This window comes from Hyperolius riggenbachi, chromosome 1 (assembly GCF_040937935.1).
Source record: "Hyperolius riggenbachi isolate aHypRig1 chromosome 1, aHypRig1.pri, whole genome shotgun sequence".
Classification (NCBI taxonomy): Eukaryota; Metazoa; Chordata; class Amphibia; order Anura; family Hyperoliidae; genus Hyperolius; species Hyperolius riggenbachi.
In genome coordinates, this window is record NC_090646.1 from 582,171,961 (window position 1) to 582,197,882 (window position 25,922).

Genomic DNA, 25,922 nt, shown 5'->3' on the forward strand with positions numbered 1-25,922 from the left:
TCTGCTGGTGGCGGTGTCTCAGGGCAGACAATGCAACGGACACTGCACACGGTTCCACTGATGCAGAACAAAGAGGACACCACTTCTCCAGATAAGGCACACAAAAGCTCGCTTGGCCTTTGCAAATGCTCATCTGGACAAAGAAGACTTCTGGTCTTCTGTGAAACAAAAATTGTGTTTGGTCACAATGATGTTTCCTTCATTTGGCTTAAAAAAAAAAAGGAGAAGCCTTCAACCCAAAGCACACCATCCCCACTGTCAACCATGTTGGTAGGAACTTAATGCTTTGGGGTTGTTTTTTCAGCCAATGGACCAGGGAACCTAATCACAGTAAACGGCACCATGAAAATGAGCAATACATGAGGATTCTCAACGAACACATAAGGTAGTCTGCAGAGAAACTAGGCCTTGGCCATTAATGGACTTTTCAGCATGGCTATGACCCAAAACACACAGCAAAAGTGATGAAGAAATGGTTAGCAGACAACATTAACGTTTTGGAGTGCCCCAGGCAGAGTCCTGACTTGAATCCAATTGAGAATCTGTGGAGGGAGCTAAAGATCAAAGTGATGGCAAGAAGACCCTGCAACCTGAAAGATTTGGAGCTCATTGCTAAAGATAAATGGGCAAAAATACCTGTGGAGACATGCAAAAAGCTTCAGCTTTAGAGCGGGTACTGTAAATTGGTATAAAACACTTGCCTGGGGCTTCTACCAGCCCCGTGCAGCCTTCCTGTCCTGCGCTGGTCCTCCATGATCCTCCGTTCTCCCACTGCCAGCTACTTTCATACCTTCGACTTGTAAGTCGACGGCAACTGCACCTTCGCGCCCCAAGCCACGCGTCTCATTTTCCGTGTTCCAGCCCACAATAGCACAAGACAATAGTGTCCTGTGCTAACAGCACGGTAACGAAAGCTGGCGGCAGGAGAACGGATGACCGTGGAAGACCGGCATGGGACAGGAAGGCTGCATGGGGCTGGCAGAAGCCCCAGGTAAGTGAAACACTTTGTTTTATGCCAATTTACAGTTCCGCTTTATGTGAACATCTTTGTCAAATTCCATGCGTCCACCTTGTGCCTCCATGTGTTCCTTTTTGCTTTTAAAGGAAACCAGAGATGATAGAAAATAATAAGTTTTCTACATACCTGGGGCTTCCTCCAGGCCCATGCACATAGATCTCTTCCACACCACCTTCCTCAGCTTTCTGTATTGCCGGTACCGGGTCCCAAAACTTCATCCAGTCCTGTGCAAGAGAAGTGCGCTCTCTACGTATCTCGCCGGAGACTGGTCGCGACTGATAGAAGTTACAGGACCCGGTACCAGCAATACAGAAAGCTAAGGACGGCGGCGTGGGAGCGATCTGTGCGCACGGGGCTGGAGGAAGCCCCGGGTATGTGTAAAACTTTTATTTTCTATCGTCTCTGGTACACTTTAACTCCTGCGCTGGAGGCTGACACTTTCCGTCTGTCTCTTCACCAATCATCTCTCTTCCTAGTACCGGCACTTTGGTATGACGTCAGCCACGTGTCATAAGGAAGTGTTAGCTCTAGGGGAGAGATGAGTGGGGAAGAGATGGACAGACAGCGTTGGACTCCAGCAGGGAGGTGAGTTAAAAGCACAGATGTAGACTGTGTTCCCACTAGTCTGCATGGGAAAGTGTCGTTCGGGGAGCGTTGGAGGGGGTCGCGGGTTGAAATGACAGGATCAGTGGGCTGTTAGTATCAGTGGGTCGATTTGTAAGTCGGGAACTACCTGTACTAAATAATACATTAGGTGCTCGCATTTAAAAGGACACATTTTGAGGTAGAGACATATGCAGACTTAAGGTCCGCTTTAAGGTTGCGTCATAAGCTAAATGAAGCTAGAGATGTGAGGTTTTGCTGCAATGATATTATTGAGAGAGAGCCTACAATTTTTATCCATAATGAGTTTGCAAAAGATTGATGATTTCTTAAAGAGGAACTGTAACGACAAAACGGCCCCTGGGGGGTACTCGCCTCGGGTGGGGGAAGCCTCAGGATCCTAATGAGGCTTCCCACGCCGTCCTGCGTCCCTCGGGGGTCTCGCTGTAGCCCTCCGTGCAGCGGTGACGCAATATTTACCTTCCTGGCTCCTGCGCAGGCGCTCTGATGCCTCTCGGCGCCGAAGTAGGCGGAAATACCCGATCGCCGTCGGGTCTGCTCTACTGCGCAGGCGCAAGTTTCCGGCGCCTGCACAGTAGAGCGGACCCGACGGAGATCGGGTATTTCCGTCTATTTCCATGCCGAAAGTCGCCACAGCGCCCCCGCTGGAGCCAGCAAAGGTAAATATTGAACTGACAGTCGGCACAGTCGCCGGCTGTTCGGAGGGCTGCGGCGAGACCCCCGTGGGACAGAGGACGGCGTGGGAAGCCTCATTAGGATCCGGAGGCTTCCCCCACCCGAGGTGAGTACCCCCCAGGGGAGGTTTTTGTTGTTACAGAGTCTCTTTAAAGGGAAGGTCCAAGCAAAATAAAAAAATGAGTTTCACTTACCTGGGGCTTCTACCAGCCCCATGCAGCCATCCTGTGCCCTTGTAGTCACTCACTGCTGCTCCAGTCCCCCGCTGGCAGCATGCCGACCTCGGAGGTCGGCGGGTCGCATTGCGTACATTTTTACGCATTCCCGCTAATGCAGGAACATTAACACATACAATTTTACGCATTAGTGGTTCAATGCGTAAAAAATGTACGCATTGAACCAATAACGCGCAAAAATGTATGTGTTGTTCCTGCACTAGCGGGAATGCGTAAAAATGTACGCAATGCAGCCAGCCGACCTCCGAGGTCGGCATGCTGCCAGCGGGGGACTGGAGCAGCAGTGAGTGACTACGAGGGCACAGGATGGCTGCATTAGGCTGGTAGAAGCCCCAGGTAAGTGAAACTCATTTTTTTATTTTGCTTGGACCTTCCCTTTAAAGCAAAAGAGTGATATAGATTATTTTGCAGTCTCTTTGAAATTGATTGCCTAAAACAGTGATTTGCAAACTTAGCTCTCCAGTCCCACAATGCATTTGCCTTTATGAATCATGACTGTGGCTGTCAGACTCCCGCAATGCATTGTGGGACTTGTAGTTCCTTAAAAGCTGAAGAGCCAAGTTTGCAGATCACTGGCCTAAAACAAGAGTGACTTGGATAAATGAAACCATTTTCTTCTCTGTAGTTTCATAAACCCCCCTGTATGTTTCCTGTTGTGCAGCTATTTTGTGAAGGTGGAAATCCCTGAATTTAATTTCGGACCTGTCTTCCTGCGGCTCTGCTATGAGTATGACCTGCTAGATACAGCTTTTGAACTTATGATGGATAAGGTAATTTATGCATATCTGTAAAATGAGCAATCTAGTGGTGTCTGTCTGTGAGCATACTTGTAATTAAAGTGTACCAGAGATGATATAAACTAAAAGTTTTATACATACCTGGGGCTTTATCCAGCCCCATGTGCACAGATCACTCCCACGCCGCTGTCCTCAGTCTTCTGTATTGCCGGTACCGGGTCCTGTAACTTCAGCCAGCTGCGACCAGTCCGCACAAGAGAAGTCCGCCCTCTATGTATCTCGCCGTTGGCTGTGTGGACAACCTGCAACGCGACTTTCCCATTCTGTTGATTTCCTGCTATTAAAGGCAGGGCTGTGGAGTCGGTACAAAAATACTCCCAACTCCTCAGTTTAGGATTCCTCTGACTCCTCTAATTTGCCTATTACAGTCTTGTTGATTGAAAGTATGTCACATAAAAGGCATCTCATCACTGCCAACGCTTAGGAATTTTAAAGCTATAATAAGATGGCATCTGCTTTTGGGAATAAAAAGCTGCTGGCCAGGAAGCTGACACTTTACCCTGTCATCGATCCTGGCCTGTCATTGTCAATGCCCCAGCATGTCGTCTGTATAATAAGATTTACTGGAGCAGGATTACAGGGGGTAGCCCTGCCACCTTGAAGGAGAAGGCCTATACCTTATCAAATTGAGTTCATGAGCAAAGGTAAATTTGCATAAACCTGCATTAACGCAGAATTATTTGCATCTCAATGACCATCCCTACTAGTGACACAACTACACATCAGGCTTTATTCTTACATCAGAGATGTTATTTATAAAAAATTCTTGTGTACGTATCAAATATACAGTCACAATCAGATATATATATCTGACTTTAACCTCTCTGTGACTGCCTAACACCGTTTGTCGGGCGCAGAGTGTCTACACTGTTCCTCCATCACGCCATGTGGCATCATCTTGTGAGGAGCAAGATTGGACGTGAGCTCGCAATCGCACGAGCTCCCGTCATTGTAAACAGACAGTTCCAGCAATCAGCCTGCCAGCAGCTGATTTGCGCTGGCAGGCTGTTTTCTTTATTTACATCCGTAAATGTATTTATATAGAGCTGACATCTACCGCAGCACTGCACAGAGAATTTCCTAGTCGCTTAACTGTTCCTCGGATGGGCTCACAATCGAAGCCCTGACATGGCCCTATGTCTATGTAATGTATGTGTCTTAGTTTAGGGCCAATTTAAAGGGGGGAGGGATAAGAAAAAAAGTGCTCTTATTTAATTAATAAAAATAAATAACAATTGCAGCATCAATCAGATCACACCAAAAGAAGGCCCTAATGGTGAGATGAAAAGAGGGTAACATTCATTTGGGTGCGAAGTTGTATGACCGAGCAATAAACCATTGAAGTTGTGAAGTGCTGAATAATTTAACTGTGGACTAAGCTCAGCTATAACTGTATGTATGTTATTTGTGATTACAATTAACTGAGAAGTAGAACATTTTACATATAATCTTGTTAAAGTAAATTTCCAAGGGACCAGGAAAAGTGATTTACTATATCAGAAATTGTCCTAGAAATGGCCCAGCATACCCTGGTGCATTCTCTGCTGCAAAGAACCAACTCTTTCCTCCCATTGGAGTTACAGTCAAGCACTTGCACATTTGGTGGACTACAAGGTTAAGTATACCATATGGCTAAATAGCCAGGCTGGACAAATTGCTGGTACAGTTTCCAGGGCTCCATAAAAAATTGCACCCGTCACTAAATAGAAGCAGCCACTCGTCTCCTGTGAGTGGCTCCGATACCTCCACAGGCTGGACATGGCACTCTCCTCTCCACTCTCCTTAGTTTTTGCAGTGAGTAGGCCCTCTCTGATCTGCACTACAAGTGAATGTAGCCTGTACTGCGCTCCACGTGCTTCCAGAGCGTCATTGCTAACAAGGGAAGAGATACCGAGAACTGCGTACAATCCTGTGAGAGGACTGTGATGATACTTTTATCAGTGATTGCAAAGTGGAAGTGATAATGCAGCATCCTCTTGTTTACTTTCACATTCGTCCTCATTTCCCCCAGGCTGCTTATTTGTACAGTACTGTATGTCCAGCCCCAGTGCCATTTTTCTTGTCTTACAAATGTTATCAGGCATCAACTCACTTGCAACCAGCCTGAAGAGAGCAGCCGACCATGGGTTTCACACTGACATGTGATGCATGCACCGCCCACTGTTTACTATATCCAGAGTCGGCATCATGTAGGGGCCAAAAAACCTGTTTACTATAACGGGAGTTTTATTATATCAGCGTTTACTATACCATGCTTGGCTCCCATAGACTTTTAATAGAGATTGGTTGGGACCTGGAGCGGCAGTTTACTATGCCAGAATGTTTACTATAACAATATTATGCTGTATCATATTTTTTCTTTTAAAGTTTACATTTATTAGGAGTCGGTGTTATTAATTACATGGAGCAACGCACAAACCCGCAACAAGGCAGAAATGTCACGGATTAGGAAAGAACTGAAAAACCAGGAATAAAGAATAATGGAGATTTATTTGTAAATGCTGTGCATTAAACTCATGCACAGCAACAATTAACAATATCTAGCAGGCAAATGTATTCAATAGGCATACATGCACAACCACAATGATCAGGTATGAACAGAATTGTCTGTTCATACCTGATTATTGTAGTTGTGCATGTATGCCTATCGAATAAATTTGCCTGCAAGACAATGGCCTCAATTCACTCTTATCTCCTGTCTTTAATAACGTTTCTAGAGTGGTCACCATGGTGATGAGGCATATCGTATTCAGGAAACATTTTACCTCAGGCAAACCTAAAGTTACCTCATTTTACCTCAGGCAAACATAAAGTTAACTCTTCTATCTTTTAAGTTTACTCTTCAATCCTTAACCAGTTCGGCCTATCTGGACGAGCTTCCTCGTCCAGATAGGCACTGGTGCTGCCGCCGGCTCGTGCGCGCGATCGGGCGCGCCCCCGCGCGCGCTCCCGCTGCCCGCCGCTAGCCCCCCGATCAGTGAATGGGAATATAATTCCCATTCACCGATCTAACTTCCCCGCAGAAATACCGACGCTTTCTCTCCAGAGAGCGCGGTATTTCTGCCCCCAGGAAACAACTCCTCAGCATTTTAGTTCCTAGATGCGAGCTGGTTCGCATCTAGGACTTTTTTCACTGTGGCCATCTTGTGGCCAAATAGTAAACTGCACCCACATACATTTTTGATTAAAAAAAAACATTATTTTACATTTAAAATTAGCAGTTTCCCTCCTACACCAAAAATTACCCACATACACTTTTTTTATTAAAAAAAAAAAAAAAAAATTAAAAAAAAAAAAAAAAAACAACATAAATAGTTACCCAAGGGTCTGAACTTTTTAAATATGCATGTCAAGAGAATATGTTATTATATTATTTAACCACTTCACCACTGAGGGGTTTTACCCCCTGACCACCAGAGCAATTTTCACCTTTCAGCGCTCCTTCCATTCATTCGTCTATAACTTTATCATTACTTATCGCAATGAAATGAACTATATCTTGTTTTTTCCGCCACCAATTAGGCTTTCTTTAGGTGGGACATTATGCCAAGAATTATTTTTTTCTAAATGTGTTTTAATGGGAAAATAGGAAAAATGTGGGGAAAAAAAAAATTATTTTTCAGTTTTCGACCATTATAGTTTTTAAATAATGCATGCTACTGTAATTAAAACCCATGAAATTTATGTGCCCTTTTGTCCCGGTTATAAAACCGTTTAAATTATGTCCCTATCACAATGTTTGGCGCCAATATTTCATTTGGAAATAAAGGTGCATTTTTTTCAGTTTTGCGTCCATCCCTAATTACAAGCCCATAGTTTATAAAGTAACAGTGTTATACCCTCTTGACTTAAATATTTAAAAAGTTCAGTCCCTAAGGTAACTAATTATGTATTTTTTTTAATTGTAAATTTTTGAATTTTTTTTTAATTACTAAAAAAAAAAAAATGGGGAGTGTGGGAGGTAATGAGTTAATTTTTTGTGTAAAAGTCATTTATTTGTATGTGAAAAATGTGTAGGGTGTAGTTTACTATTTGGCCACAAGATGGCCACAGTAACTTTTTGCTTTATTGCGACCTCCAAGCCTCCTTCCGGAAGCTTGGAGGAAGAATAAGGAGGCTGGACACGTGAGTTTCTTCTCACAATGATCGCGCTGCCCATAGGAGAGCAGCGGGTCATTGTGGGGCTTAGATCAACGAACGGGAATGGATTTTCCCGTTCATTGATCTCCGGGCGAGCGGGCGGCGGCGGTTTTACTAGCGGCGGGCGGCGTGTTTACGAGCGGGAGCGCGGACAGCGTCGGGAACGCGGAAAGTACGTGTTTCTCCGTCCCTGGTTTTTAAAGGATGGAAAAAGGGGCGGAGAAATACGTACGCGCGGGGGTAAAGTGGTTAAAATTATAAGCTTATAAATAGTGATGGACGCAAATTGAAAAAATGCACCTTTTATTTCTAAATTAAATATCGGCACCATAAATTGTGATAGGGACATCGTTTAAATGGTGTAATAACCGGGACAGATGGGCAAATAAAATACATGCGTTTTAATTACGGTAGCGTATATTAATTTCAAACTATAATGGCCAAAAACTGAGAAATAATGAATTTCTTCCGTTTTTTTCTTATTCTTCCTGTTAAAATGCATTTACAGTAAAGTGGCTCTTAGCAAAATGTATCACCCACAGAAAGCCTAATTGGTGGCGGAAAAAACAAGCTATAGATCAATTCATTGTGATAAGTAGCAATAAAGTTATAGGCGAATGAATGGGAGGTGAACGTTGCTCGGATGCATGAGATTTTCGGCACTGTGGCGCTGAACCGGTTAAAGGGAAGGTTCAGGGACAGTTGGTAAAAAATAAAAATCCGAATCCACTTACCTGGGGCTTCCTCCAGCCCGTGGCAGGCAGGAGGTGCCCTCGGCGCCGCTCCGCAGGCTCCCGGTGGCCGACCTGGCCAGGCCGGCGGCCAGGTCGGGCCTCTTCTGCGCTCCATTGTGCGTTCCACGCCGGCGCGCTGACGTCATCGGACGTCCTCCGGGCTGTACTGCGCAGGCTGAGCCTGCGCAGTACAGCCCGGAGGACGTCCGATGACGACAGCGCGCCGGCGTGGAACGCACAATGGAGCGCAGAAGAGGCCCGACCTGGGCGCCGGCCTGGCCAGGTCGGGTCGGCCACCGGAGACCACCGGGAGCCTGCGGAGCGGCGCCGAGGGCACCTCCTGCTTGCCACGGGCTGGAGGAAGCCCCAGGTAAGTGGATTCGGATTTTTATTTTTTACCAACTGTCCCTGGACCTTCCCTTTAAAATAACTCCAGAGTTAAAGACAGGTTGTTAATTAACTGCGTGTGAAAATAACTACAGAGGAGGTAACTTGATGCTGGATCCACACGGTGCGTTCGCGCACCCGATTTCCCGCTCGATTCCCGTCGATTCGTTTATTTCCAACATGTCCGATTTGGATTTCGATGGATCGTTAGGTCGATTCGGCATACTTTGCATGCGAATCGACCTAACAATCCATCGAAATCCAAATCAGACATGTTGGAAAAATACGAATCGACGGGAATCGAGCGGGAAATCGAGTGCGTGAACGCACCGTGTGCATCCAGCATAAGGAATGAAGAGGTAAGATAACTCTCTCACTGTGTGGAGGTAAGTTTTCTCTTGCCTTATTATCTCCAGCATGATCTTAGTGAATTGAGGCCATTGTCTTGCAGGCAAATGTATTCAATAGCGTACACATAATCCAGTGTATATACAAGGGCCTCCCTGCATAAGGGGATTTATGCAGAGCAAACCCAGTGTATATAATGTGTGCACACTGATCCTGGAATCTGATAAATATATACAATATATACACAAGAGATATATATACAACACGAAATGCAGGACACAAAGAGCAAGCAGGCGGCAGGTCAACAAGTATAAGTCATAACCAGGAGATCAAACAATACCAGTAATCGCTTAGGCAAAGAATCGTCAATAATACAAGCACAAGGTCATACACTGGAGGGCTACAGAGAATAGGGATACAGGATACTTCCTAACTAGGAACTTCCCCAGTAACAAAGAACTTGGAACAGGATGGCTAGAACAAGGAACAATGAGCTAGCAACAGGTGAATGTTCAGGTGTGTCTTGAATACCATGCTGGGAGATCATGTGACAGTCCAGACCTCCTCCTAGCAAGTCTGTGGAGAAATAACCATTCCTGGAGGAGTGAGCCCTCTTCTGGTGGGCAGAGAAAAGTTTATGCTGCCAAATCCCTGAGGAGAATGATTACATCTGCTGGTGAAACAAAGGTAGTTCATTCATGATGTCACCAGCAGATGCAGAGTGGAATTGGTGCATTCTTTTTCCTGACTCTGACAGCAGGTACCCAAAAAGTACTCCGACTCCATACATCTGACTCCACAGCCCTGGTTACAGGGAAAGCAACTGCCACTGTGACCCTAGCCTACCGTACACTGTCTCCAGGATTGCAAATACCAGCAACTGAATGTCATGTTGGCAATCTTAAGAAATTGTAGCTCACTTTAAAATGAAATCGTAAGGACATCTTTAACACTATACTACAAATTGTTTATGCTCTTATTTTTTATTTTTTAAGTGGCGTTACACCTTAATATAGTCTGCCTTTGTTAATGTGATTCTTATATTTCTCATCTGTTTCATTTTGTTGGCATTTCCAGTCTTATAGAGGAGCCTTTTCTGATCCCACGTCATTCAATATACTGCTAGAAATTCTTCACCAGCATAAACAGTATGAAAGTAAGTAGACCTGCCGTCTAGTATGTTGCATCAAACTGACCTTGTAGTAGATCCACATATATAAATATACAATGAGTATAATTATTCCACTTTCATAAAGCCAAATCAAAATTCCAGTGAAACTGTGCAGCTCAACTTGGCCTTGTTTGCACATGATCACTAGCCCAATCCCTCCTCGCCCCCCCTACACACCACACACACACCACACACGCACGCACACCACACACAGCACACACACCACACATACATACACACCACTCACACGCCACGCGCCACACATGCCACGCGCCACACACACACCACACCACGCGCCACACACACACACACCACACATACATACACACGCGCCACACACACACACCACACATACACACAGCACACATACACACACACACCACACATATATACACGCCACACACACCACGCCATGCGCCACACACACCACACATACATACACACCACACACGCCACGCCACACACCACACACACCACACATACATACACACCACACACGCATGCCACACCACACACACACACACCACACATACATACACGCCACGCCACACACCACACACACCACACATACATACACACCACACACGCATGCCACACCACACACACACACACCACACACACCACACATACATACACGCCACACACGCCACACACACACACACTCTTCTGATGACTCTGCTGTATTCTTTAGCAGAGCTGACCGCATGAGTCAGTGGAAGGGAGGGGAAGGGGATGATCGTGTGACAGGCAGCAGCAGTCAGGTGGGACTGAGCAACGTTGAAACTCACATGAGCATTGAATAAATGTGCCACTATTTTGTACACCATTTGTTTAAAGCTGTAATGTCCCTTTAACGCTGTGTGACATTTATGAACACTTGACTGTTTCCTCTGTAACACAGTCCAGTCTGCAACCCTGTATTGATCTGAGACATAGCTATGCGCTGAGTCCTATGTAATTGTATTGTGTTATTGTAAAAAGTAAGGACTGCCTGAGGATCAGCAGGGAGCTCACCAGTACACTATGAAAAATGGTTGTGGCAGGTTAGACTGGCAGAGCAGTGCTGTACTTGCAGCACAAACACTGCTGTTTGAATTTCAAGCCTGGCTATAGATGGGTTTTAGAAAGCATAATACAATAAAGTTGAATTAAATGAATTCTCAAATTTTCATGTAACTCATGTGCAAGTGTAACAAAGGTTTTTATTTATTTGACTTAATTTCTACATTTCAAAACACTTGAACATTTTCTTGACCCTCTCTCGAAAAAATACCTTATATACTCCAGTGCAAGCCTAATTTTTCAGCACAAAAAATGTGCAGACAAATTACCCTTGCCCAGCTTATATGCGAGTCAGTGGAGCAGAACGGATGTTAGAGCAGATTTTGTTCCTAGCAGAGGAATGTAAGGATTGTGCACTAGTGATACTGCTCTTGCCAGCAGAGTGTGCTGCTCAAGACTACTTTTGTCCTCTGGCTTGTGGAGCAGTGTGCAAGCAATGTGTCAGCGGTGCAATGACCAGTGATTCTTCCTGTGTGGCAATCACTGTATCTCATATCTATCATGCCATCTAGTGGCTTCTTGAGACACAGCTGTATCATCCTTGGGGCACACCTGGCTATGGGGAGGAAGGGTGACTTGTACTGGGGGCACATCTGGCTACTGGGAAGGGGGCTTATACGTGAGTTAATCACTTTTCCTGGTTTCTGGGGGGAAAGTGGGTCCCTCGGCTTATACACGGGTTGGTATATATGCGAGTACATGCAGTATTTTTTTTGCCACTAATTGCTCTTCCTAAATCTTGTATATAATTCAAGCTGTTTGTGGGAGGGTGGTTATTATTATTTAGTATTTAAGTAGTGTCAACATCTTGAGCAGTGCTTTACAGAGTGCATAGTCTTGTCACTAACTGTCCGTTAGAGGAGTTTACAATCAAATCCCTACCATAGTTATGTGTTCATTGTAGTCTAGTGCCAAATTGAGGGGAAGTCTGTTAACTTATCTGTATGTTTTTGGGATGTGGGAGGAAACTGGAGTGCCTGGAGGAAACCAAAGCCGACACAGGGAGGACACACAAACTCTGTGCAGGTAGTGCCCTGGCTTGGATCCCAGCCGGACCCATCGCTGCCAGGCGAGAGTGCTAACCACTATGCCGTGTCATGTATTGCTAAGGCACACGAGCAACACCTAAAAGTAGTGATAACAATGTTCTTAATTGTTAGAAATATTTTTGGTACTTATAAATTTGAATGCACATAGGTAAATAATATGCTTGTATATTGCATGAAACTATGCACTCCTCTCTTAACCTTCTACAGAAGGACTGGAAGCATTGCTAGAGATGAAGACCCAGAGGGTAGCCTTCAACAAGTACACCTATCTTATGGCCTTTGCCATTTGCTATGAACTGGTAAGTTTGTTGTGTGTGTTTTTGATACCTGGCATCATCTTATCCAGGGCTTCCCAACCCTGTCCTTGAGTACCACCAACAGGGCATGTTTACCAGGAAGCCACAAACATTTTCAAAATCGCCCTCAAACCGCTTGTGTAATGATTCCCTATGAGAGCGTTTCACATCTGAGCGGTTCGTTTCCGATCCACTTAGCAAAGCGGTGCCTGTACCATTTGTGAGGCGTTTTGCCTCAATGGAAGGTATAGGAAAAACGCAGAACGCTCACAAACTCGATTTGTGCAGCGATTGCATTCGCGTTTTTAAGAATGAATACATTGTATTTATTTATTTTCTGTATCAAAGAGTTCACTTCCTGACTTGCGTCAGGGAGTGAAAAACGCACAGCAGCCCCCACTCGGGCGCCGGGAGAAGAAGAAAAAATCACCCACAAAATCGCTGGCGTCATCGATTTTGATTTTAGATGAAAACTAAGCCTTACTGACGTTTTGATTGGTTCAGGCTACTTATATAGATTCGTCATTACTGCTTTAGTCCTGGGACACGCAAGCAGCACTAGAGTTAGCATTTTGGCTGAGATTGGCAAAGCCGTACAGCAGTGGAATCCTATGAGGCTGGCTCATGTGGCGTTGGCGCTGCAGCATTTTTTGGAGCGTTCCTGGATCGCATTGAAGGGATGTGGAGCCAAATTGTGGCTGGCGCTTAGCGATCCGTTGCGAAGCGCCGCCAATGGGTTTCAGGCCTTAGGATTATCTGCAGAGATGCAGCCACTTTGTGCCTGTGTCTGTTAAAATTCATGTCATAGAAGTAAGCTGCCTTCTCTGACCTAACATAGATGTTGTTCTGCTGACAGTGATTGCAATTATGTTCATTCAAAACTTTAGAGTAAGCAGCCATCACATAGCTCCTGTGGTTGTGTGTATATATATGTGTGTGTGTGAGTGTGTCCCAGGTCACAGCTTAGCTTCCGATTGGAGGAAGCTCATGGAGGCGGACAGAGGTGGGGGAGCCCAGCTAGAATGACAGGATGGAGGTAAATACACGGCTAGCAGCAAGGAGATTGTGCTTTTTCCAGGGGGGCACAGCAGACCCCAGGGGGGGGACTTTGAGGCGGCAATACAGAGACACAGAGGCATGTCATAGCGCACAGGATATGCCTCTGTGTTCTCTTAACATTTTAAATACCTACCTCGGGTTCTATTTAAGCTCTGTTATGCATGAAACCTCAAAATACTCTACTAGTCCAGTAGGTGTCAGCAAACGTCTGTTGTTTTCCTTGAATGTTTTTGTACTCCCCTCTCCAGAAAAGAGTGCACCAGTCTCCTCCAGTATTAACCCTCTATCACTGCATCCTCCCCTGTTCTCTCTTGGGGTGGAACCTCCTCAGGAGGCTCTACTGAGCTGTGAAGATCCCAGATATCGAGTTTCATCTTATACAGTTCTTCGCTTGAGCAAGAGGTTTCTGCTACTTTTTTTTTAAATCGAAGAGCCCATACATGTTCCTAATAGATTACAGTTGTATTTTGTCTTGTCAATAAAAACCTGAGTACTGAAAGTGTATCTGAGATGCATGGGAGAAAAGGATTTACTTACTTGAGGCTTCTTCCAGTCCTCTGTAGTCCGTCGGCTCCCTCAGTGTTTTTCCAGTCCCCTCTGTTGTGCTGCCGTGTCCGTGACTTGGCTATCCGCTACTGTGCATGCGCAGTCTTGGCAGCTCAACTCCCCGATTAATCTACTGTACCCGGATGTATTCTGTGCATGTGCAGTCCATGAAGACTGTAACTGCGCCTGTGCAGAACGCCTCTGGCAAGGTGAATGATGGAGGCACGTGGTCCGTAACGGCACATGTGGATTTCACAGCAGATTGGTCAGGTGGGCCGGCGCAGGAGCTGATGGACTACAGGGAGTTAGAAGAAGCCCCAGGTAAGTTCAAATACTTTTCTCCCATTCAACTCAGGTTGTCACTAGAACCGGCCCTGCACATGCGTATCTGAACTGGGCATGTTTTCCCTCATGCATGAGTGCTTTCTTTCACTCGGGGTGCTAAGTTCATAATTTGCACTTGCCCAGTTCAAATGTGCTTGTGCACAGCCATGGGCCTTTCCTGCTTTGTGTATTTAACTGCTGGGCTGGCCAGTAAGATATTGGAAAAAATGGGAACAGGAGGAACTCTGAAGACGTCCAGCAGCAGGAATAGTGTTAGCCGTAAGTGAAATAAAGGGAGACACAAGGACAACATACAAACTCCTTGCAGATGTTGACCTGGCTGGGATTTGAACCGGGGACCCAGTGCTGCAAGACAAGGGCGCAAACCACTACGCCACCATGCTGCCCAAATAAAGTACTGTATATTCCGGTGTATAAGACGACCCCCCAACTTTTCCAGTTAAAATGTAGAGTTTGCGATATACTCGCCGCATACTGTAAGACTACCCCTCTTCCAATGCACACCAAATAAAAAAAACAAACATTATACTGGTGCTATGTATGAACAGATACTGGTGCTGTACTGTATTTGGTACCCAGTATATAACAGTATATAGGCGATCGACTGTTTGGGTTGGTCAACTCTACCTGTCCATAAGTGCATTGGTCAGCTCTCCTTGTTTACCTGTTTATCAGAGCGGTATGGAAGAATAGATCGCGCTGTGCCCATGAAACACGCCTCTTTCACCCCTCTGGCCCACCCTTGTATCCTATTTACCACCTCCTCTGCCTCTCAGATCTCGCACATGTGTGCCTGCGCCGCTTCACTACAGTCCTCGGCAGCGAGATCTGAGAGGCGGTAACTGGATAGGGCGTATCACCCGGCATCAATGACAGCCGGCAAGTAAGACTCCTCCTGACTTTTCAAGGGTTAAAAAAATAGTCTTCTACACCAGAATATACAGTAATTCTGATTCTATTTCTAAAAATACTTTTGTCAGGTTACTAAAATATTAGCGTTTCACACTAAATAATTTTGAGGTAGATAGAAAGTGTATTTACAGTTTTATATGCTAATCTGTGGTTTCTGCCTTCTAGAATAGTCCACAATCATTGGAGACTGCTATGAGTGTGCTAGGTGAAGCTTCCATGAACAGAGTAGCATTATCAAGACTGTCCTTGTGTTTTATAGTTTCTCTTGCTATAAAACAGGTATGGAATCGCTGAAGATCTTATTACTATACTGTCTGTGGTTGATGCCTTATAGTATATTATACACACACACACTGTATTATAAATCATATGCTGTGAAGATGACTGCTAGAGGAAGTAGACACCCTTTTTTTTATATTCTTTATTAAAGGTCAACTGTAGTGAGAAAATTATGGAGGCTGCCATATGTATTTCCTTTTAAACAATGCAGATTGCCTGGCAGCCCTGCTGGTCTATTTAGCTGCAGTAATGTCTGGAACACCAGAAACAAGAATGCAGATAATTTTGTCAGATCTGACAATGTCAGTAACGCCTGATCTGCTGCATGCTTGTTCATGGTCTATGGCTAAAAGTTTTAGAGGATCAGCAGGATCGCCAGGCAACTGGTATTGCTTAAAAGAAAATAAATATGGCAGCCTCCATATCCCTCTCATTACAGTTGTCCTTTAACCTCCCGAGCGGTATGGACGAGCTCAGCTCGTCCATTACCGCCGGAGGGTGCCGCTCAGGCCCTGCTGGGCCGATTTTTATCAAATAAAAAGCAGCACACGCATCCGGCACTTTGCCAGCCGCGTGTGCTACCTGATCGAGGATCCCCCCAGCCGCCCGAGCCCTGCGCAGCCGGACCAATCAGTTCCGGCCAGCGCTAAGGGCTGGATCGGAGGCGACTGACGTCAGGACGTCGGCTGACGTCCATGACGTCACTCTGCTCGTCGCCATGGCAACAAGGCAAGCAAAACAAGGCTGCTCATTGCAGCCTTCCTTGTTAATTGTGATCGCCGGAGGCGATCGGAATTACGCTGCAGGAGCGCCCTCTAGTGGGCTTTCATGCAGCCAACTTTCAGTTGGCTGCATGAAATAGTTTTTTTTGTTTTGTTTTTTTTTTATTTAAAAAAAACCCTCCCGCAGCCGCCCTGGCGATCTTAATAGAACTCCAGGGAGGTTAAAGGAGATTTGCAGTCTTTCATGATCTAGAATAAAGCCCTACATTCTAACTCCTTAGCATAGTTATCCTTTCTACCGGTTTTTATTAACCTGCTGAGCGGTCTGGACGAGCTCAGCTCGTCCAACACCGCCAGAGGCTGCCGCTCAGGCCCTGCTGGGCCGATTTGCACGAAATAAAAAGCAGCACACGCAGCCGGCACTTTGCCAGCCGCGTGTGCTGCCTGATCGCCGCTGCAGCGCGGCGATCCGCCGCGTGCAGCAGAGAAAGAGGGTCCCCCCAGCCGCCCGAGCCCAGCGTAGCCGGAACAAACAGTTCCGGCCAGCGCTAAGGGCTGGATCGGAGGCGGCTGACGTCAAGACGTCGGCTGACGTCCATGACGTCACTCCACTCGCGAAACACGGAGGGCCGCTCATTGCGGCCTTCCGTGTTATCTCTTGCCGCCGGAGGCGATCGGAAGATCGCCTCCGGAGCGCCCTCTAGTGGGCTTTCATGCAGCCAACTTTCAGTTGGCTGCATGAAATAGTTTTTTTTTTTATTTAAAAAAAACCCTCCCGCAGCCACCCTGGCGATTTAATCAGAACGCCAGGGTGGTTAAAAAGTAACGTTATCTGTGTAAAAACCAGAAGTCCTGCCAGGTCACAGAGCAGCTAGGCCTGGAAGTGGCTGTAGTGCATGGGTTTGTAATAGCCACAGAGAGCTGTTTAGTGTAAAATGCCACATTCTCTGTATGAGTAAAAGTGTAGACAATGCATTTCTTACTTCATATCTATGTTTACTCATGTATGTGCTTGCTGTTACCTCATGTCTACGGTGTCGCCAACCACCAAAACGGTTTATAGCTCCCTCCATCAGAGGCAGCCTTACAGTACAATAGGCCTGGGGCGAGTGTCATATGCAGGGCCTAGAGCCTTAAGTTTAGGCCATATACCGTACCACCACGCTCACGGGCTTCTCTGCCTCCAATGCAGTACGCCTTATTGTTTAAAAACAATGAAGTTTGTTAAAGGCCATTAAGCCAACCTATATAAGAACAATCACATTATGTAATGTAATCAAACGGCCATTGGTACTACCATTCGCTGTTTAAGAATAATTACAATACGTAATGTAATCCTATAGGTTGGTTTAATGGTCTTTAACAATCTTCATTGTTTTTAAACAATAAGGTGTACTGCCTTCAAGGCAGAGAAGCCTGTGAGTGGGGCAGTACGGCATATGGCCTAAACTAAACATACGAGGCCTTTCACCAACTGAATTAATGATTCAGAAACATTTTGTACGCAAAGCTAACTAGATAACACTTGTTTCTTCTGCCGACACAGCAGACTGCAAACTAAAGGCTACATTAGTTTCACCACACCCAGTACCACTGAATACAACACGTGACAGTCCTGGTGAGTCCAGCTTATGTCATACCCCTCCAGCCCCCTCCGGCTCCAGGCTCCACTCACCTACAAAAAAGCCCCGCTCAGGCTGAGGCTCCTCCTGGTCGGCAGTATTGCGCAGGCGCTGACCTGGCGGCACAGGAGTGCTCTGTGCATGGGATCACGATTGACATCATGCACAGAGCTCTCCCGGGTGCGTGATCGAGGACATGTGCTGTTGGGTCAGTGCCTGCACTGCACTGCTGACCAGGAAGAGCCTCAGCCTGAGAGGGGGCTTTTAGGTGAGCGGCAGGCATGAACTTACAGTACATGCGGCATGGGGCTCCCTTCAGGCGCATGTCCTGGGTGCGATTGCCTAACCTGTGGAAGTGCCTCTGCCTGCCTCTCCTCCCCCGGCCAGCAGCAATACATCACCTGTCCGCCGGCATGAATCCCCGGGTTCCTGCTGTCCCTTACTCCTGCTGGCCGCCTTCTCCATCTCTTCACTTCCTGTACAGGGCGGAAGTTCAAACAGTAGAGGGCGCTCTACTGTTTGAACGTCCCCTTCTCACAGGACAGGACAAGAAGAGGAGATGGAGAAGAAAGCAAGCCAGAGAAAGGGACAGCACGGACCCGGGGACACGCACCGGCAGACAGGTGATGTATTGCTGCGCTGGTCGCCGAATTGAACGCTGCTGATGACACGCTCCCGACCCGCCGGCGATCTAGCAAAATTTTCCAAATGGACAGATCCACTGAATCGATCAATTTTGGTTAGAAATCATTAGATCAGTCAACATTTGCGTTAACTATTTCACAACAGATTTCATCAGTGATTGAATCTGCTTTATATCGGCAGGAAATCGACATAGTGTATGGATACCTTTTTAAGGTCCGTACACACGCTGGACTGGAGGCAACGACGGGTCCGTCGTCACCTCCCGCTGGGTGGGCGTTCCAACGACAGTCCGGCGTGTGTACGCACTGTCGGCAGACTGATACGGCTGTTCCTGAGCAATCCGCCGGGCGGATCGCTCAGAAGCAGCCGTATCAGTCCGCCGACAGTGCGTACACACGCCGGACTGTCGTTGGAACGCTCACCCAGCGGAAGGTGACGACGGACCCGTCGTTGCCTCCAGTCCGGCGTGTGTACGGACCTTAACTTACTTTTTTATGTCTACATAAGCCACCATTCTGTCACTCTGGTTCAGTGCAGCTGTGACATAGATCAGCTCCCTGGTCTGTTTGCTTATCAGACAGCCTCATCTCCTGCTGTTGGTACATGGCAGGAAAAACTTAGCAGGGGGTAGAGCTGAGTGCAGTGTGCAGGCCATGCGGTTCTAAGAGATGTGAATGTACATTTATTAAACATTTCAGGCATTTAGTTTTTTAAAAGCCAGTCTTTTCTTAGCATTTATGATAGGTGGGAGTTGTCAGAGCTTGACCACCGCATGCTGTTTTCTCCTTGCTATGCCAGCAATAGTGATGTCTTTCTGTGATGGCTCATTTCTTGATAAAAGAGCCAGAGGAGAAGATGCTCTATTGGGAAGTGAATTATACCTGCACTATTCAGCTGCCCCTCTGATGGGTGCCACCAGTAAAGCAGGTCAATGAGATGCAAATCATAGATTTGATTGGTCTATTTTCAAGCTACATACATTTGCATGATCCTGCATCAACTCAGAATTATTTGCATCTCATTGACTATCCTTAGTAGCTAGTTTAGCAGTATAAGCTTGGTAAGAGAGAGTCGTGACAGGTTCCTGTGCTACATTTTAGCATTCAACTCCGGCACTGCTCCTCTAGTGTCGGCGTCTGCTGATGCCTCCATCAACAGAAGGCGGCAGTAGAGGAGAGCAGCGCCGGAGATGAGAGGTTGGCGATTGCCGAGGGAGCCATGGAAGCCATGGATTAGGTGAGACATGCTCCCAACACTGCTAATTATACACAGGCTAAGGGAGATACAGGATGAGTGGGATACACGGGGAACAGAACAGGTCATACTGGGGACATAATAATTGGGGCAGAACATCTATAAGACGCTCCTGGAACGCACCAGGTTTAGTATATTTCTCCATGGGGGCACAAGGGACAGAAGGGGACTTTCCTGGAACGTATGCCCACCAGGTTTAGTATATATTTTTTCTTCCCTGGTTCTTGTCCTCTAAACCTAGGTGCGTCTTATATTCCTGGGTGTCTGCTGTGCACATTCTGAGGACACAGCAATGATGGAAATAGAGTTTTGTCAGAATATGTAGCTTTATAGTTGACCATTATTTCTAATTTTATTTTCTCCTATTCCTCAACAGGGAGAGTATAAGAAGGCCTTGCATGCTTTACAGAAGATCGAGAGAAAACACCACTCGCTCTGCTGCAACCTGTCAGTAAGTAACAGTCTTCTATACCGAGATACGTGAGGTTGGGATACAGCCACAAAAAAGTTACAATTGACACGCGCATGTAGATTTTACTGGTTGTTATTCAAACTGTGTAACAAAAAGATGTATTACTTGCGTTCTACTCCCGCTGCCTATACACATAAACTATAACGTGAGTTATGCAAATTGTGTATCATCCGTTGAATAGCGTGCGTAACTCGTGTTATACACACATTACTATTCTTTAGTACTTCTATATCACCGACCTCTTCTGCAGTGCTGCACAGAGTATATTGTCTTGTATAAGCACTGGTTTATGTAGTTTGCAGTATGGTGCCCATACACGGCACAATAAAAACATTTGATTTTCCTGTTTATTCAACTGGTAAAATATCTGTGTGTTCTGTGCGCACGTAAGTTTTAAACATTTTTAGTGAATGCAACCACTTGTGAAGTTCTATGCTTTGCTACAGGAGGACTAGATAGAAGTTGTCTCCACCACTTTGGTTTGTGAACCTGCCCTAATAGAGAAAGGTGATAATTTTTGTTCTTTTGCCCCTCTTGGCTTTAGGCTACTTTCCCACCAAGACGTTGCGTTTTAGGGGACGTTAAGGTCACATAACGTGCCCCTAACGCAACGCATGGTGGTGTTGAAGTTGGACGTCAGATTGAGCCGCATTATGCAGCTCTCAAAGCAGCCGCTCCAGGTTAGTGATAGGAAGTCCGGATCTTTTTAAGGATTCGGATCATTTGAATCGGATCATTGAAAAGATCCGGATCTTTGAACCGAATCATTTGAATCATTTTACTAGGGAAGCAGACTGGGGGTGAAATGACTAGCAGCACAGGCCTTTCCCTGCACTGTACATTCTGTATGTTCCTGTTTCTTCCAGACAGACATCCACTGTGAACCGAATCTTTCATTGTGATGATCCGGATGATTCGTCTCACAAAAAAAATCCGGATCAAAAGAACGATTCGTTCATGATCCGGACAACACTACAGTCCCACCAGGAGTCACCACAGTGCAGTGAATATTAATTAGCCATGTGGCTGGCCGCTGAGAAGGAGGGGAGACCTCCTCCTCCAATATTACTGAGCAGGTGCAAACAGTCTAACGTGGCTTAGCCCAGTATTACGTACAGCATGCAGCACTTTGTTGAAACGTGCTGCGTTACTATGTAATGCAACGTGTGCACTGTGAACAGCACATTGATTTTACAGTGCTGTGAGTTAGGCTGCGTTACTAGCTGCTGTAACGTGGGACTTTAACGTCCCACTGTGAAACCAGCCTTAATGGGAAACCAATTCGACCAATGAGATAAACGTGCATACAGTCCCTGATGGTAAAGTCTTAAAGTGATACTGAAGCGAAATAAATAACCTTATGATATAATGCATTGTATGTGTAGTATGGATAATTATAGAACATTAGTAGCAAAGAAAAGTCTTGTATTTTTATTTTTAGTTGTATAGCTTTTTCTTTTGCATCATTCTCTTATATTTGCAGTGGACAAACTACACTCTGTTTTTTAAATGATGAAACAGAGCAGAGATAACCTTTTGAACTTCCCTGCATTAAAACCTTCAAGATTAAACAGTGAGAGACAGGTTGCGATAGGTGCTTCAGGAAACTGCACTGTAGCTGACCAAGCTTGGTAGAGAGCTCAGAGAAGCTCTTTTGCATAGATAACTGAAGTCTCTGAAATCTTCCTGTACTGGAAACAATATGAAACTCATCTGTGCTACGTATATATTCTATTTCTTAGCTGTACTGCACATACAAGTCATTATCTCATAAGTTAATTTTCACTTCAGATTCCCTTTTAGGCTCATATACACACTAGATAAGTCGGCTGAGGAAGGTGATAATGACCGCATCTGCCGATAATCTTATGTGTGTACATCGGCCGCTGACTGACCGCCTAGGGTTCTGCAAGGTGGATCAACTCAGCTGATGAAGCGGCACAAATGTCACCTCACATGGTGCGAGCGAAGTGCTGCTCTGTCGGCTTTTTTAACACCCCTCCCCCTCCCCATATATTGCAACAGAACATGTTGTTGGCCTGCAGACCAACTGTGTCCAATCTCAGGCCAGCGATGTTGCCCGAGGGATCAGATCCCGATCTCCGTCGTGTCACATCTATCTAGCATGTGTATGGGCTTTTAGGGACACACATTTTAGCTACCTGAATATGCATACATGTGTACAAGGGTCATAAATACTGGGTTTTATTTTCACGTTAAAGTGCCTGAAGACAATAGTGATTCTCGCTGCTTACTTTGTGCCTTTGTACTCCAGGTTCTGATAGCTTCTGGTATGGAGTATCCGGAGAAGGTGCTGCAGATACTGGAGGCTGCCATTAGTCCACAAAAATATGAGTTCTTGAAGAAGCTGGAATTGTCTCAAGAAGTGGTGAGTCTAGAGCATACATGTCAAACCCTGGAAGCTATATTGGAGGTGAACCACTAGAACTCCAGGGAAGTCATATGGGGGAGGTAGGGGAGAAAGCACTAAACACTAGGAAACTGTATAGGGGAGGGTGGGAGCCACTAGACACCAGTGATATAGGGGAGGGAGGACCACTAGACACTGTGGAACTGTATAGGGGTTGGAGGGGAGCCATTAGACACCAGGGAACTTTATAAGGGAGGAAAGGTGGCCAGTAGACATTGAGGTTGGCCTGCGACTAGGTCCCAGTGTTCAATGTCCGGCCCTCTTTGTATTCAGTTTGACACCCTTGCTCTAGAGTATCCATTTTACTGTAAATTTAGTATACAGGTTGGGACATTTATATGGATACACCTTATCTATGGATACACCCCATATACCACATTATACCATGAATTTTTTTGTCCCAACGGTCTTGGAGGGATCTATCCAATGTGGTTTAGTGTCAGACCAATAGCGGTGGTTTTGTTTGTTAAAGTGGAATATAACCCAGTATTTCTTCTTTGCTCTAAATGATTATTTACAGCATATAATATACTAACACAATATTTTGTTTTTTTAGTAAAACAGCATTTAAAGGGAAGGTTCAGGGAGGGTGGAGAAAAAATAAAAATCAATTTCCACTTACCTGGGGCTTCCTCCAGCCCGTGGCAGGCAGGAAGTGCCCTCGCCGCCGCTCCGCAAGCTCCCGGTGGCCGACCCGACCTGGCCAGGCCGGCTGCCAGGTCGGGCTCTTCTGCGCTCCAAGTCCTGGCACTTCTGCGTCCCACGCCGGCGCGCTGACGTCATCGGACGTCCGCCGGGCTGTACTGCGCAGGCGCAGAACTACTGCGCATGCGCAGTACAGCCCGGAGGACGTCCGATGACGTCAGCGCGCCGGCGTGGGACGCAGAAGTGCCAGGACTTGGAGCGCAGAAGAGCCCGACCTGGCAGCCGGCCTGGCCAGGTCGGGTCGGCCACCGGAGACCACCGGGAGCCTGCGGAGCGGCGGCGAGGGCACCTCCTGCCTGCCACGGGCTGGAGGAAGCCCCAGGTAAGTGGAAATTGATTTTTATTTTTTCTCCACCCTCCCTGAACCTTCCCTTTAAAGGGTTACATCACAGGACTGACTTTTTCTCCTGCAGGGGCTGCCGCATCTGAAGTGGTGATTAGCTTATCTTCTGTATACATTCTTTACTTGATACAATTAAGTAAACATTCTCTGGCTGTGCAGAAACTTATGCTAATGAGTCCTGGAGTGAAACACAGGTCAGAAATCACTGATGGCTGCATTTAAAACAGAATTATAACAGTTATGAATAAAATGCTCCAGCAGCTTTCAAAGTAAATAAACTTACCTTTGGGAAGTTATAATTTATACATGAATTATAATACTTGTGCACAAAAGCAAATATGATAATTGTATGGGTTATAAAAAGTAGGAAAACACATTTTTGTTGCATATTTTGTCAGAGTTTTAAACCGCTTTAACTTCACCATTCACATAAAATGGTGTATCCATATAAATGGCCATATTAAGGTGTATCCATATAAATGGCCCACCCTGTACATACAGAGCGTGCCCGTCATGCTGGAAGTTTTAGACGTTTTGGGTACGAACGCTTTTATAACCAGTACCACCACTCTGAGCATTGCTACAGTAGATGAAGTAAGCCCTCAATAGTGCATTACATCTCTACAATAAATATTCTGTCAGGATTAACTGCATAGTCACTGTTGTCATTTACGGAGTTCACTTCCTGTTAACTTGATTTGGACAACTTGCATCTATTTCTGGTTAATTGGTCTTTTGTCTTTGCAAAGTAAAGATCTGGGTGACGCAGGGTGCAGGGCTTGTCGGGCCTGTGTAAGTTAGGTTAAAGTGACCGTGAAGCAAAAAAAAAAAAGTTTATAATACAGTATTATGGAAGGTCTCACTTATCGAGAAAGGTTAGATAAACTGGGTTTATTTAGTCTAGAGAAAAGACGCCTTAGAGGGGATCTAATTAACATGTATAAATACATCAGAGGGCAATATAATACCTTGGCGGATGAGCTTTTTGTCCCTAGGCCTTCTCAAAGGACTAGAGGACATGATCTGCGCATGGAGGAAAAATGTTTTAGCCATTTATTTAGGAAAGGGTTCTTTACAGTAAGAGTGATTAAGATGTGGAATGCATTGCCACAGGAAGTCGTTATGGCAAACTCTATACCTGCATTTAAAGGGGGCTTAGATGCTTTCCTTGCGTTGAAAGACATCCATGGCTACAATTACTAGGTAATGCCTAATGATGTTGATCCAGGGAATTTATCTGATTGCCATCTGGAGTCGGGAAGGAATTTTTCCCTTTAGGGGCTAATTGGACCATGCCTTGTAAGGGTTTTTTCGCCTTCCTCTGGATCAACAGGGATATGTGAGGGAGCAGGCTGGTGTTGTACTTTATACTGGTTGAACTCGATGGACGTATGTCTTTTTTCAGCCGGAGTAACTATGTAACTATATGTGTAGTACTGATAAGTAATAGAACATGAGTAGCAAAGAAATGAGTCTGATATTTTTATTTTCAGTTGTATAGGTTTTTTTTAATTTTTTAATAACCCTACATCATTTTGTCATATTTGCAATTACGAGCCACACACTGTATTTTAATCTATGAACTATGAAACAGAGCAGAGCTAATGACCCTTTGAACCCCCCTGCAGTAAAACCTTATCTGAAGCTGTGTCTCACTTTGTCCTTGATGTATAAGTGCTTCAGAAAATAGCACTGTAGCTGACCCAAGTTGGGTCGGAGAGCTCAGAGAAGCTCTTTTGCATAGATAAGTGAAGTTTCTTAAAGAGAATCTGTACTGTCCGATTTGTACAATAAAAAACATACCAATCGAGTCACTGTGATCTCCTGGATCCCTCTTTGCCATTTCCGCCGCTCCCCGCCACGATCCTGGCTTTTAATCGCCAGTTTTAGGCAGTGTTTACAAACAAAACACATGGCCGCTAACCAGGAAGTGGTGTGTATATGTGTGTGTATGTGTGTGTATATATGTATGTATGTGTATATATATATGTGTATATATATATATATATATATATATATATATATATATATATATATATATATATATATA

The 25,922-nt window shown here is 45.5% G+C and overlaps 1 protein-coding gene across 2 annotated transcripts in view; it reads left to right on the forward strand.

Annotated features, from left to right (window-relative positions):
* PTCD2 (pentatricopeptide repeat domain 2) overlaps positions 1 to 25,922 on the forward strand; it is a 44,200-nt gene that overhangs the window by 10,364 nt on the left and 7,914 nt on the right. For both annotated transcript variants that reach the window (XM_068248320.1, XM_068248330.1), the window contains exons 4-9: positions 3,215 to 3,323; positions 10,037 to 10,115; positions 12,449 to 12,540; positions 15,565 to 15,678; positions 20,298 to 20,372; positions 22,669 to 22,782. In XM_068248320.1, coding sequence (XP_068104421.1) covers positions 3,215 to 3,323; positions 10,037 to 10,115; positions 12,449 to 12,540; positions 15,565 to 15,678; positions 20,298 to 20,372; positions 22,669 to 22,782 — 583 coding nt within the window. The remainder of the gene's footprint in view (positions 1 to 3,214; positions 3,324 to 10,036; positions 10,116 to 12,448; positions 12,541 to 15,564; positions 15,679 to 20,297; positions 20,373 to 22,668; positions 22,783 to 25,922) is intronic.